Source organism: Rhineura floridana, chromosome 4 (assembly GCF_030035675.1).
Source record: "Rhineura floridana isolate rRhiFlo1 chromosome 4, rRhiFlo1.hap2, whole genome shotgun sequence".
Classification (NCBI taxonomy): Eukaryota; Metazoa; Chordata; class Lepidosauria; order Squamata; family Rhineuridae; genus Rhineura; species Rhineura floridana.
In genome coordinates this window covers 45,801,483-45,815,278 of record NC_084483.1, presented here as the reverse complement: position 1 = coordinate 45,815,278, position 13,796 = coordinate 45,801,483, and the positions used below count along the sequence as shown (strand labels likewise).

The 13,796-nt window shown below is 39.8% G+C and overlaps 1 protein-coding gene across 1 annotated transcript in view; it reads left to right on the top strand.

Moving 5' to 3' along the window:
* Nucleotides 1-13,796, top strand: part of CSMD1 (CUB and Sushi multiple domains 1) — a 1,745,606-nt gene that overhangs the window by 1,709,532 nt on the left and 22,278 nt on the right. Inside the window, exon 66 of the mRNA XM_061622907.1 lies at nt 11,515-11,676. Coding sequence (XP_061478891.1) covers nt 11,515-11,676 — 162 coding nt within the window. The remainder of the gene's footprint in view (nt 1-11,514; nt 11,677-13,796) is intronic.

Here is a 13,796-nt window from a genome sequence, read left to right as displayed (position 1 = left end):
TCTAGCCAGAGATTTTTCCACATCAGCGGCTGAGGCTCGACACCCCACAGAGGACACACCAGCCACAGCACCCACTCTGCCACCTTCAAGAGCACAAGTGGTGCAGGGCCTCACTACACTCTGCTCTTCTTCAAATGCGCCTCAACCACCGGGCAGGACATCACTGGACCCTTATGCCGCCTCACAGGGCAGGCATCCTCAACTTCAGGAGGAGGCAACGGTGGACCCAGACAACAAGCTGATTGTCTTAACTGAGGAAGAATAGAGTGGAGATTCGGAGTCAGAGGAAGTAGTGACCAATAGGATTTTCCAGGAGGCTCATTTCCTTCCACTCCTGTGCAAGGCCATGGAAGCTCTGATCCTAAATTCTCCAGAAGATCCTCCAGCTCCCTCAGCATCTAGAATTTTGGCTGTATGTCCAGACCTGAAACCCAAGTCAAGGGTGCTAAAACTTCCATCATTGTTGCCTAAAGTGATCAAGTCCGAATTTGATGCCCCTCTGCAGTTCAAGAAATTGGTTGCAACTGCCAACAAATACTATACGTTTGAACAACACATCATGGACCAACTCAAGGTTCCTCTGGTCGATGCCCCCATAGTCAATTTACTAAATCCATCCTTGAACCCGACAGACTTGGATGCCCACCTCAAGGATCCCTCAGAGCACAAGCTGTATCCAGACCTTAGGAGGATTCATGAGGCCAGTGCAGTCTCCATCAGAGCAGCAGTGGTCTCCTCAGTCTTCGCAAGAGCATCCCTGCTGTGGCTAGAAGACCTATTAGACAGCCCGCAGCAGGATCTGGCTCGAATCCGGAAGTCTGTTCTGAAAATCTCAAGAGCAGTGGCCTTTATGGCAGATGCATCCATGGACACCATGCAGTTTTTGGCAAGGTCATTAGCAGGGAGTGTTTTCACTCAAAGGTCTCTATGGTTATGCCATTGGAAGTCCGATACTGCAGCCCACTCTAATCTCGCATCTGAGCCCTATGTGGGTGGCAAACTATTTGGTGACGATGCCCCAGCTGGGGTCTTGGAGTTGAAGGAAAAGAAGAAAGCTATGCCTTCTGCCAAAAATGAGACAACAAAAGATTCTTCCGTAGACCTTTCCATCCTTATTTGCCAGGGTCCCTCATTTTCCTTACCATAAAAAGTGTGATCAGAAGCAGGTTTATTGTGTAAGAGCACCAAATCTACTTTAGTTGTGCAACCTGAATTTGTGTGATTGAAACTTAGTGACAGCCTAAAACTTTGTAACAAGATGAATTCATCTTCAGTGAATACAAATCTTGAATGTCCAAAACTTGGTAGAAGTCCCTGAAATTTGAAGTAGTGTTAATATATTGTCAGGTGAACTTTACGAGTTTCATATGAGGGGTTTCAGCATCACTACACACCTTGGAAAAGATTTTGGATTTACCCAAATTTAGGAGTAATCTCTTTCAGATAATAGGAAATTAATTGTGGCTTTTAAATGTAGTTTTATTGTAACTTGGATTGGAATGAAAGGAGTTCAGTATCACTGGATACATATTTCCATGAAGATTTTGGATTTCCCCCGAATAGCCACATTGTTTTAAAAAAGAAAGAATTATCCAAGTAAAGACTTGACAAAAATTCTGATTGTGAGACACCCTATAGATAAATATGAACAGGCACCTTTTGCTTTAAACAACCACACCTAATTCATACTTTAAAAAGAAATAAAGCTTATTTCCATAGGCATTAAGATAAGATGACTGATATGAGTAAAAATGGTGGAGCTCTCAAAAAAGTTTTTAAGGTATGTTACAAGCATGGTCACTGAATGTAATATCATAATGATAACCTCATTAAGTGCATACTTTATAAATGCTCCTTTTGGATATGCCTTTCTGGGTTTTTTTATCTTTTACCTTTTGTTCTGATTCCATTTTTAGCCATATTTTTCAAATAATACACCAAATGGTCAATAATAGGAATCAAATTGATTATATAATTCTTAGCAGAAGATGAAGAAGTTCCATACTTTCTGTGAAAACAAGACCAGGACCAGACTGTAGTACAGATCATGAACTGGTAATATCCAAAATCAGAGTAAAGCTAAAGAACAACAACAAAGCAATCATAATGCCAAAATACAACTTAAATAACATCCCAGAAGAATATAAAGATCAAATAAGGAACAGGTTTGAGGCTTTAAACTAAGTTGACAGAGAACCAGAAGAACTATGGAGTGAAGTCAGAGACATTATCAGGGAAGAATGCAAAAAGACAATACCTCTAGTTATAAAGAGAGAAAGACCTCAATAGAGACTGAAGAAACTCTTTAAATGGTTAAAGAGAGAAGGAAAACAAAAGCAAAAGGAGACAGAAACACAGTTAGAACCCTAAATGCAACAATCAATCAAATCTTTATTTACAGTCAACTGACCACAAATACAGAACATAATATTAGCTGTTATGAAATAAAAGACTACATAGTAACACAAACTACAACCAACAGCATACTAGATTGTAAAAACAACTCAGTTAGTTAAATTGCCATTAACAATCATACGGAGTCTGGTCAAAATGGCCAAGTTCAAGAATTTTTCCACTTGCTCAGTAATTTCCTTATCTGAGCCCTCAAGTAAAACAGTCAGAAGCGACTCAGAGGAACGGCCAGGGAAAAGCTGCATAATAGGGTATATTAGGTCTTTTCTGGCCCCTTCGTAATAAATACAATTGAACGTGTGAAATAGACTCCACTTCATCATTATCACAGGGGCAACATCTGTTGTTGCTTGGGATTTTTTTGTACCTGTCATCCAAGTGTTTGGAAGGTAAAACATTAAATCGAGCCAGAGAGAATGCCCTCCTATACTTGGGAATAAATAACCAACTTAGGTAGGGCATCCCATCCTTGCAAGGAAGACCTGGTAAACCTGATGACTAGGGGGAACAGGGACCTTGTGCAGCTGCAGAGAGCTATTGGATATCGATATCCTCTAGCCTCTGTTTGACAATCACTTTAGCGCTTTTGAGGTCCATAGAGAGTAGATCAGAAGGAGAGAGGCCTATTGAAATAACCTTTTCCACCACCACCTTTGTCCAGGATGACCCAGAGGAATCGCTCATTACCTGAGATGTAAGGGAGCTGTGGGTGAGCACAAGACAGCAGCGAAGCCAGAAGTGGATAGCATAAATCCAAGCTGAGCATTTTAGGGAATTAAGGCCAGCCTCTAAGTTAAGAGTGGCTCCAGAGACACATCTGGGGACACCAAAAATGGACCTAAGAAAAAAGGATTGAGTTCCTTCAAGTGAACCCTTGAAGTGTGAAAACCAAATTGGTGCCCCAAAAAGAATCAGAGGAACTAATTTGGTTTTAAAAGCATGGATGGCAGCTGGCAAAAAATTTCCACTCTTTGTGAAGAAGAAGCGGGTCATTGCACCCATGCTTTGCTCAGCTTTAGCCTTAGCACATTTTTCCTGAATTCTCCAGCTTGCTGCTTCATGGAACCAAATACCCAGGTATTTATAGGAATCAGCCTGTCCTTTCCCAAGGACCAGAAATACCTGACCTTTCTCTTAGAGAATACCAGTACTTTGGATTTAGCATAATTCATTGTAAGAAGATTTTTTTCAATACTCCACAAAGCCACTCAGTAGTCTCTTGAGACCCAGCCAAATTTGAGAAATTAAAACTGCATTGTCTGCGTAAAGCAGAAAAATACCTTTGTAAGCCCAATCTTGGGTGGATGGGATTGTATCGTCCCCAGTACAGAGGGAAGGTCAGCCAAATATAGATTGAATGGAGTGGGGGCAAGAACACACCCTTGTCTAACACCACGTGAGGAGATAATCTCTTTAGAAAAGTGACCCTGGTTGCTGCAGCATACCTGAGCAGACATGTTATGATACAATGTGCGGATCAGGAACAATAGCCTTTTCTCAGTAGAGTGCTGTTCTAACTTGCTCCACAGGCGATCATGCCAGATGGAGTCAAAGGCAGATTTTAAGTCTATAAATGCTGCAAAAAGTTTACCTCCTCTTTGTTTAGAGTGTTTATGCACTAAATGGGCCAATACCAAGCAGTGATCAAAGGTAGAACATCCGGCTTTAAATCCTATCTGCTCTTCCCCCAAGATGTTGTTATCATTGATTCACATTTTCAATTTAAGACCTAGAAAACTAGCATATACCTTCCCTACTATAGATAACAGACTAATAGGTCGATAATTGCTTGGATCATCTTTGGGGCCTTTCTTGTAGGTAGGAACAATGAAAGCTTTCAGACAGGCTACAGGAATAAATGCAACCTTACAGCGACTAGTACGTAGGGACAAAGAGAACTATTACAATAGTTATTGTAAAGAAATAGAAGAGGACAACAAAAAGGGTAGAACAAGAGCCCTACTCCAAAAGATTAGAGAAATGAAAGGGAAATTTAAACGAAGAGTAAGGATGTTGAATAATCAACAGGGGAACAAACAGACTGACCGAGATGAAATAAAAGGAAGATGGAAGCAATACACTGAAGAACTCTATAAAAGAGATGCATGGATAACAGATTCATGCATGGAGGAACAGTATGATGAAGAACCAGAAATTTTAGAATGTGAGATGAAAGCTACTCTTAAAATACTTGGAAGAAACAAATCACCAGGAACAGGTAGCTTACCGAAAGAGTTGCTACAAGCTACTGAGACTGAATCTGACCAAATTTTGACAACCATTTGTCAAGAAATATGGAAAACTAAACAATGGCCCACAGACTGGAAGATTTCAATATACATCCCAATTCCAAAGAAAGAGGATCCCAGGAAATGCAGTAATTATTGACCTATTGCCTTAATATCCCATGCAAGTAAAGTAATGCTCAAGATTCTACAACAAAGGCTCTTGCCATATATGGAGCGAGAAATGCCAGATGTCCAAGCTAGATTTGGAAAGGGAAGAGGCACCAGAGATCGTATCGCAAATATACGTTGGATAATGGAACGGACCAAGGAATTTCAGAAGGAAATCAGCCTGTGCTTTATAGATTACAGCAAGGCCGTTGATGTGTAGATCATGAAAAACTATGGAATGCTTTAAAAGAAATGGGGGTGCCACAACATCTTGTCCTGATGCGCAACCTATACTCTGTATAAGAAGCTACTGTAAGGACAGAATATGGAGAAACTGATTGGTTCCCAGTTGGAAAGGGTGTGAGACAGGGATGTATTTTATCACCCTGTTTGTTTAACCTATACACAGAACATACACGAAAAATGGGATTGGAACAAAATGAAGGAGATGTGAAAATTGGAGGGAGAAATATCAATAATTTAAGATATGCAGATGATACCATACTACTAGCAGAAACCAGTAATGATTTGAAATGAATGCTGATGAAAGTTAGAGGAAAGCACAAAAGCAGGACTACAGATGAACATCAAGAAGACTAAAGTAATGACAACAGAAGATTTATGCAACTTTAAAGTTGACAGCGAGAACATTGAACTTGTCAAGGATTATCAATACCTCAGCACCGTCATTAACCAAAATGGAAACAATAGTCAAGAAATCAGAGTAAGGCTAGGATTGGGGAGGGCAGCTGTGAGAGAACTAGAAAAGGTCCTCAAATGCAAAGGTGTATTGCTGAACACTAATGTCAGGATCGTTCAAAACATGGTATTCTTGATCTCTATATGGACAGTGGAAAAAGCGGATAAGAGAAAAATCAACTTATTTGAAATGTGGTGTTGGAGGAGAGCTTTGCGCATACCATGGACCATGAAAAAGACAAATAATTGGGTGTTAGAACAAATTAAACCAGAAGCTAAAAAGATGAAACTGAGGTTATCATACTTTGGACACATCATGAGAAGTCATGATTCACTAGGGAAGCAATAATGCTGGGAAAAACAGAAGGGTGTAGAAAAAGAGGAAGGCCAAACCAGAGATGGGTTGATTCCATAAAGGAAGTCACAGACCTGAACTTACAAGATCTGAACAGGGTGGTTTATGACAGATGCTCTTGGAGGTCACTGATTCATAGGATCATCATAAGTCATAATCGACTTGAAGGCACATAACAAAAACAGTTTTTCAAAATTCAAAGATGAGGAAAATGTTGGGCTAAGCAATTCTTTGCTTACTTTACTCTGAGCCCAGGGAGACATTGCCACAACACCAGCAGACTGGCCACCACATCTTTTATGGATTCAGTCCAGGAGGAAGAGAGAAAATATGCCACCAGAAAACACAAACATGTAAGAAAAATGTGAGGAAACCCCACGTCCTATCTGGAATAATCTGGGCATTGTTCCTGGTGGCAGCCTCAGACATCTGGGGTTCTAGCCCAAGCATGGCAAGGGTGGGAGCAATGGGGTGATAGGAACACGTTCAAGTTCTAACTAGGGAAGCAAGGTAAAATCACGCAAGTTCAAATTCATGCTTTGGTTAGGCAATATCAAGCAAGTCTCAGATTCAGGTTCTGGTCAGGCAACATCAAGCAAGGCAAGGTTTGGATCCCAATAAGGCAAAGTCAGTGAGGATATCTTGAGGGCAAATCCCCCCCTTCCAATACTTCCTCCAAATGACTGGTCTCATTCTCCAAAAATGGGGAGTTGGATCCTGAGTTCATGACACACTTTTTCCCGCTGTTTGGAGGAAGAGCGTTTGAGCAAGATAGCTCAGTCAAGGTAGGAGTGGGGAGAATAAGGGAAATAATTGTAGCAATTATGCATTACAGGGATGGGGAACCTCAGGCCCAGGGGCCAAATGTACCCCTCCAGGCATCTCTGTCTGACCCTCAGATTCCATGTCGCATGCCCAAGCCAAACTCTTTAGTGGCCCACCTTTGCATCCTCGAGTGTTTTTGCCTGACCTGAACGTTGATAATGCTTCTTGCTTGTCCAGATGAAGGATAGAAAGGGATGTGTGAGTGTGAATAAACTAGCCCACTATACAAATGTGAAATTTACATCTTTTTGCTCTGCACACTTTTGTCTCTGACTCTACTGCCCACTACTGACATGTGGCCCCTGGAAAGTTGCCCAGAAAGGAATGGGGCCCTCAGACTGAAAAAGGCTCTTCTCTCCTGCACTACAGAATGGGTTCCCCTTTCCCTTGCTTACCTATGCGGGGTGCTCTGTCTTCGCACTCTGAGATGTTAACAATAAAGTTAATTACCCATCTCTAATTTTTGTTTTCAATATAGAGATGACTTGGAAATCAAGAACAATGCGCTTATTAAATGAGGCATGTTGTAGCCAACTCTGCTTTTGAAACTGTAGTGAACTCTGTTTCCTGATTGTCTTGTGGGCAATGCAGTCTTGCAAACCTAGTGCCCAGGCAATGTGTGTGTGGTGCACCTTTCAGTCTAAGGAATATTAATTATAGGGCTCGTGTTGACCCTCCCCCTTTTTGACCAACTGCATTGATTTTCTATTCATTTCCAAGCACAATTCAAAGTGTTGGTTTTTACCTATAAAGCTCTAAGCAGCTTGGGAGCAGGTTACCTGAGGGACCACTTTTTTCCATACAATCCTGCCTGAGAGTTGAGATCTTCCACAGAAGGCCTTCTTGTTGACCTTTCCATTATTCCACCAGGGCCATGTTCACACCATACATTTATTTCACTATTTTTCCACCTTAAACAGTCATGGTTACCAACAAAGAATCCTGGGAAGTGTAGTTCGTGAGGGGTGCTGACAGTCATTAGGAAATTCCTATTCTCGCAGCTACAATTGCCAGAATGGTTTAACAATAAGGCCCTCTCGGAACTGTAACTCTGCGAGGGGAACAGAGATTTTCTAACAACTCTCAGCACCCTTGTTGTTAGTGTTTTATTGTATTGATCTCTGCCCTGCTCTCCTTACAGAGGAAGAGCAAGATAGGAATCATTATAAATTATTATGAATAAATATGATAATTATAAATAAATCAAATCAATTTCCTTCACTCAGCTAGTGATCTATCAGGACCAATCTAACCCACCAGACATATATTTTGGTCTGCTCAGTGCCCACTCCCTGTTTTTCCAATTTGAAGCAGCAAGCAAGAACAAGGTTTTGGCAAGTTGGGAAATGCACATGGATATAATACAGAGCTTGCCTTTCCCCAATTTATGCATGTGTATGACCCTGCTTTCTGGAAAGCAAACACATAATTTTTTTACATTACCAGTGCAATGAATTATTTATTAGTTAGTCCAAAGACCATAACAAGCAAAGGTCGGATACAAAACATTAAAATGTTAAAATGTACATATAAACAAAGTCATAATCAAAGTTTATTTTTATTTATTTTTATTTATTTATTTAAAATATTTATACCCCACCCTTTTTCCAAGGAACTCAGGGCGGCTTACAAATAAAAACCATAATCAATTAAAAACAAGCAATATACAGTTTAAAACAATTAAAAATAGATTAAATCAGTAAAAGTTAAAAAAGACAATATTAGTTAAAAGCCTGTCTGAATAAAATAATCTTAACCTGGGCACGAAAGGATGAAAGTGAGGCAGCCAGTCGAACCTCGCTAGGGAGGGAATTCCACAATCTAGGGGCAGCCACTGAAAAGGCCCTATTCTGTGTTATGTAAATATAATTAAAACAAGTATCTTAATCAGGACTATACAAAAGAGTAAGTGATGAGAGAAGGGCGTAGCCTTTTAGTGCAATAACCAAAACCTTTATAGGCTCCGGACTGGGGCTTACGACAATATTCTGGCTCTTTTGTTACTTTAATTAATTAGTTTAATTTTGCGGAGCAACCTTATATGGTCTGTTAATTATAACTAGGTTCAAGAATTTAGAGACTTGGACCATGATTGCTTTTTCAGCGCCCTCTAAGAGGGCAAACGAAAGAGCCTCCAGAGAACGACCCAGGAAGGATTTCAAAATGGGGTTTAAAAGATCTTTTCTAGCCTCATTGTAGTACTTACAGTTAAATAGGACATTACCAGTGCAAGTGATTGCCTGCACTTTTCCTAAGGCTGGTGTAAGTGTGCTTGGGTGCAGGGAAAAGTTAACATGAGAAGCATACCACAGCTGTAGCGCGTGATCAGCTGGAGCGCATGAGCTCCCCGCGCTCCATTGATTGCATGCTGTGATCAGCTGGAGTGTGGTGGCTGGAGCTCCCCACACTACAGCTGATTGCCCTGCTGGCGCTGCCATATTAGTGGAACACCGAAAAGCGGGGCACCGAAAAGCGGGGCCCTACTGTAATGCTGTATTATACAGTAATGATCTTCCTGAAGATCATTCTGTATTTTTTTCCACAAATGCATCCTTTTCAGCAAAGGTCTCCTACAACAGTAATTGGTAGTTTCCTCTTTCTGTCCCTTTATTGATTCCTATTCAGCACAGCTTGAGAGGGGCAGGGATTAGAGGTGAATTGCCTCTTAATTAGTTAGCTTCTGTTCATTGCAGGGGGTTAATTGCTGGTTTCCTTTCATTTTTTCCCTTTTATAATGAAATATTGCTATTTTGCTAGATAAGAAAGAAAATAAACAATGAAAGGAAGTCAATAATTAACCACCACCCCCATGGGAAGAAGCAGCTGACTAATAAGGGGTGATTCATCACTAATTCTTCAGGCTTGTCAAATGGGAAGCAATAAAACAGCTGTAGCCTGCACAAAGGAAACTTATAATTAAAGGCAAGTAGCCCTGAAACATCTCAATAGTTCTTTGCCAAATCATATCTAGTGCTTCAGTCCACAAATCAGGTCTCAAAAACAGGCAAGTACAGATGCTTGAGGAATTCAATCTTTATGAATTCTAATAAGAACTGACCTGATACAAACCTTTCAGGCTGGTATGCAGATCAAAACTTATTTGTACCTTGACTTTCACACATTCCAAATGTCTCAAAGAAATTATTGGCTCAAAAAATGTAACAAAATAGTACATTAAGAAATGCAGATTTTGAGAGAAAATACATTTAGGCTGCAATCCTGGGAGGACATTCCAGGTGCAGAAGGACATCACCTTCTTGAAGGCTGGAGAAAAAGCTCTAGATTCAGAGAGGAAGAACTACTGCTGCCCTACTGACAGCAGAGTTCTCGAACAGCTAGGGTTAAAGCCTCAGAAAATTCCCACCCACATGACATTTTCTGAGGTTTTGACTCTACCAGTTTTGGAACTCTGCTGTCAGGAGGGCCATATAGGGGGCACGCCAGGGATGGTTCAGGGGCATGCTAGGGAAGAGCCAAAGGAAGGCTCCAATACAAATGATTCAATGCCTTCTCAGTCCACCTTCCCAAAAAATGCCACCAAACCTGGGACAAATTAATGCCAACTCAGGAGATGTCATAAAGCAATCCCTTTTGTTTCTCTTCCTCTGCTCTCAATTCCACCCTGCCAGTGTGTCGAATAAGACAGAAGAATCACGTTCAGGTCCCTGCTGCCCCCCGCTATAGGACTGCACCATTAAAAATGCATAGATATATATATATTTACATGTGGATTTTCAGGTGGATGTTTTTAAAAAGGAATTCACAGATTAATGGAGAAATGGCACAATAGAGACTTCTGAGTAAACATTTGCCAAAGTGGCACGGACCAGAAATACATTGATTCACCAATCCTGATGTAGGTAGACAACATGGAAAAGTTCTGGAATGCTACAATGCAATAATTATATGGTCTCTGTTACAATGGTGGCATTTTCAGGGGAAAGATGCAGTGTAGATGCCACCTTCATATAGTAGAAATCAACTTCACCTTGAAAGGTGCACATGAAATGCATATGTAGAATTCTACTTTGGCTCTAGTTTCCATAATAATTCCTAAGATAACCCTACAGTAGGCAAAATTAAGTCACCCCAGCATTGGAGTAACAGAAATACCTTTCCTGCTTACTCTCTTGAGCCCCATCAAATTAAAGTCCAACAGAATTTGTAAAAGCCTTGAAGGGTAAACTGAATGGTCTGTTCTTGAGAGACGGGCTTCTCCTGCACTAGAAAATGAAGGAAATGGCACAATTAAGAATATAACTTTTTTTAGTATCTGAATGGAGTCAATGTCACATCTTCACAGAAATATGGGAATTTAAAAGTAATAAATGAGAAAGCATTTTAGAAATTAATGCACATTTAAAGCTGCAAATCTATACACTGAAATCAATAGGACTTTGCCATGTATAACTCTTACCAACAGTACAGCCAAACTGCCTTGAATTTGCTCTGAAAAACACTAAAGTGTTTTTCATGGTACAATTTGCATTACAATCAACTAGCCATTTCCTAAATGTCAATAACACATTCATTGGGAAGAAAGAGGGTATGTTTTCCCACATGTCTCACTAGAAAAGCTGAAATGAGAGATCCAAAGCAATTTGCTCTGGACTTCAACTACAGCAGGAAAATGTCACTATTCATCAAGTTTCATACAGTCTATTATCATGGATATTATAAATATTTCAGTGTAACAAAGATTACTGGTTTTGAAACAGTGTGTGGACCCTCTAATAGTGAACTAAATAATGAATGCATGAAGAAGCAGAGATACATCTGCGTGTATTTCATTGTAGTGATTTGCTTCTTTGTTCATCTTTTCTTCAGTTCCTTCAGATGTATTTTTTATCAATTCATTGTGGAAGGGCTTTTATGAAAATCTAGGGAAAAGACAACCTGCAACTCTTACAGTGGACTGGTTCAATGCTACAAGCAGTAAAGTGAATGCCACGTTCATTGAAGCATCTGGTACACAACTCAAACTATCAGGTGAGGTTTGAAACCGCATTTTCAGGGATGTGCTTCCATCTGTTTCAGTTCAAATGTAGCATTAGAGGTTTGTTTATGCTGCTAGAAAACCTTATATTCTGAGAGGACACTGTGAAAGGATCTGGTTCCTTGTTGCTGAGTTTGATGAATGAAATAGATTTAGAATAAAACTGTTCTTTTTTGCTGCTCTTGTTGCCCTGTAGCAAAAATCCAATTCCTTAACCACCATATTTCCCCTTTGATAGCTGGCAGCTTGGATCCATTGTTATTTTATTGTTAATGATGATAGTAGCATATTTCCATACAAGCAAAGTTTGTGCCATTTTGCTTGTGATTTCCCATATATATATATATGCCTATCTGACACCCACAAATTACTTAGAGTATTTACAATATCTTTCATAGTTACTTTTAACACACACACATATAAAAGTTGGTGACATGATCTTATGATTAGATCTAGCTGTTGAAACTTTTTTTTCTCTTAAGCGGACGATAAAAACTCTGCATCTTTACAAGTCAATGTGCACATTGAACTTACTGTAGTTATTACCTGGGGATTATAAGGTTCTGTCCAGATGTCATTTGTATTCAGCATTCATCATGATTTGTCATGGTTTTTTGCAAACCACTTGGAAGTTTTATTCCAATCAAGTGCTATATAAATTTTTAAAAATAAATAAGCATAAATTAAAAAAACTGTGCACATGATGTTATTCGGGCAGTTATACGCAATCATGCTGTCAGTACCCTTTGTTCCTGCAAATGTTCTTTGTGCAGTCATACTGCTTCATTTGCAGTAGGTGCATGTCCTGTGGTTTCCTGCTAAAACTTTTCATACCACATTCCTGGGGGTGGGGGGAGTGTTCTCCCACTTCTGTTGTGCTATAGCACAAGAGTGGCCCTCCAGAAAGTAATAATGCAATAACATTGGGAAGCATTGCAGAACAACTAATAAAGCAGAATGGTGTGTGGACATTACATTATTAATCCACCACTATTATTGTGTCAGTGATAACTTGCAGAATACACCTGCAAAAATCCACCAGTCCACAGGGGTCTAAGTGTTTCACTGAAGTTGAATCATTTTAAAGGGAGGTGGGTGAAACAGGTTGTGAAAACAATTGACAGGACTAGTTCATACTAGGGTTGCCAGGTGTTTGTTTTTTTCCCAGAGACTCCAGATTTTTGGCATCCTCTCTGTCTCCAGGTGAGTCAGCTTAATCTCCAGACTCTCAGGTTTCATTTTTTAAAAATTAAGTTTTTAAGTGGTCTGGTTCACGAGATATACACCAAAACATCAGCCGCCACCCCTCTCAACTTCTGTAAATGATCTCTTAGCTGGCTGCTCTAACCTCGTGCTTTCAGGTTTATAGCCAATAAGTGAAGTCAGGGTTGTGGGCCTCCAGGCAATGACTAGACGCCGTTGGAAAGGTAGAAACCTATTGTTTGTTCCTGTTTATCTGAAAATTTCATAAATTGAGTAAGTATATATCTTTCAACAGTACCAAAAGTCTTTTTTTCTTTTGTGTGCAGGAGTCAAAGAAGTTTAAATTTTCCTGGGCTGTTGAAGAGGGCAATGTTTTGAAAACCTTCCCAATATGAAGCTTTAATCCAATACTCACTTTTCTGGGAGTAAAGCTGTAGTGCTAATCCCACATACCCAGAGCAAACCTCATTGAATTCAATAGGGCTTACTTTTGAGTAGACATGGTTAGGATTGTGCTGTAAATTAATGGGACTTCTGAATGAACATAGCAAAGGATTGTGCTTGTGTTGGAAATCTTTCTCTCCCTCTCCAATCCTATTTTTAAAGTAATTAGGCAGAGCTTACTTAGGTATCACTGCTTTTATTATGTAGGAAACTAATACTGATTTTATTTTTTTAACAAATGTTCTGCAATGACCAACCAATTTTGACAATAAACTATGATATGGGATCTCAGTATTTTTACATCTCCAGTGTGTATGTATATATATGGAGTCTTCCCAACAACCCTGTAAGGTAGGATTGCCAATTGGAAACCAAGGCAGCTCACAAGAAGAAATAAATCCCTTCAAAATCCAATAACCATAAAAAGTATAAACAGTTGCAAAACAGCTTAAAGTGGCATGATTCT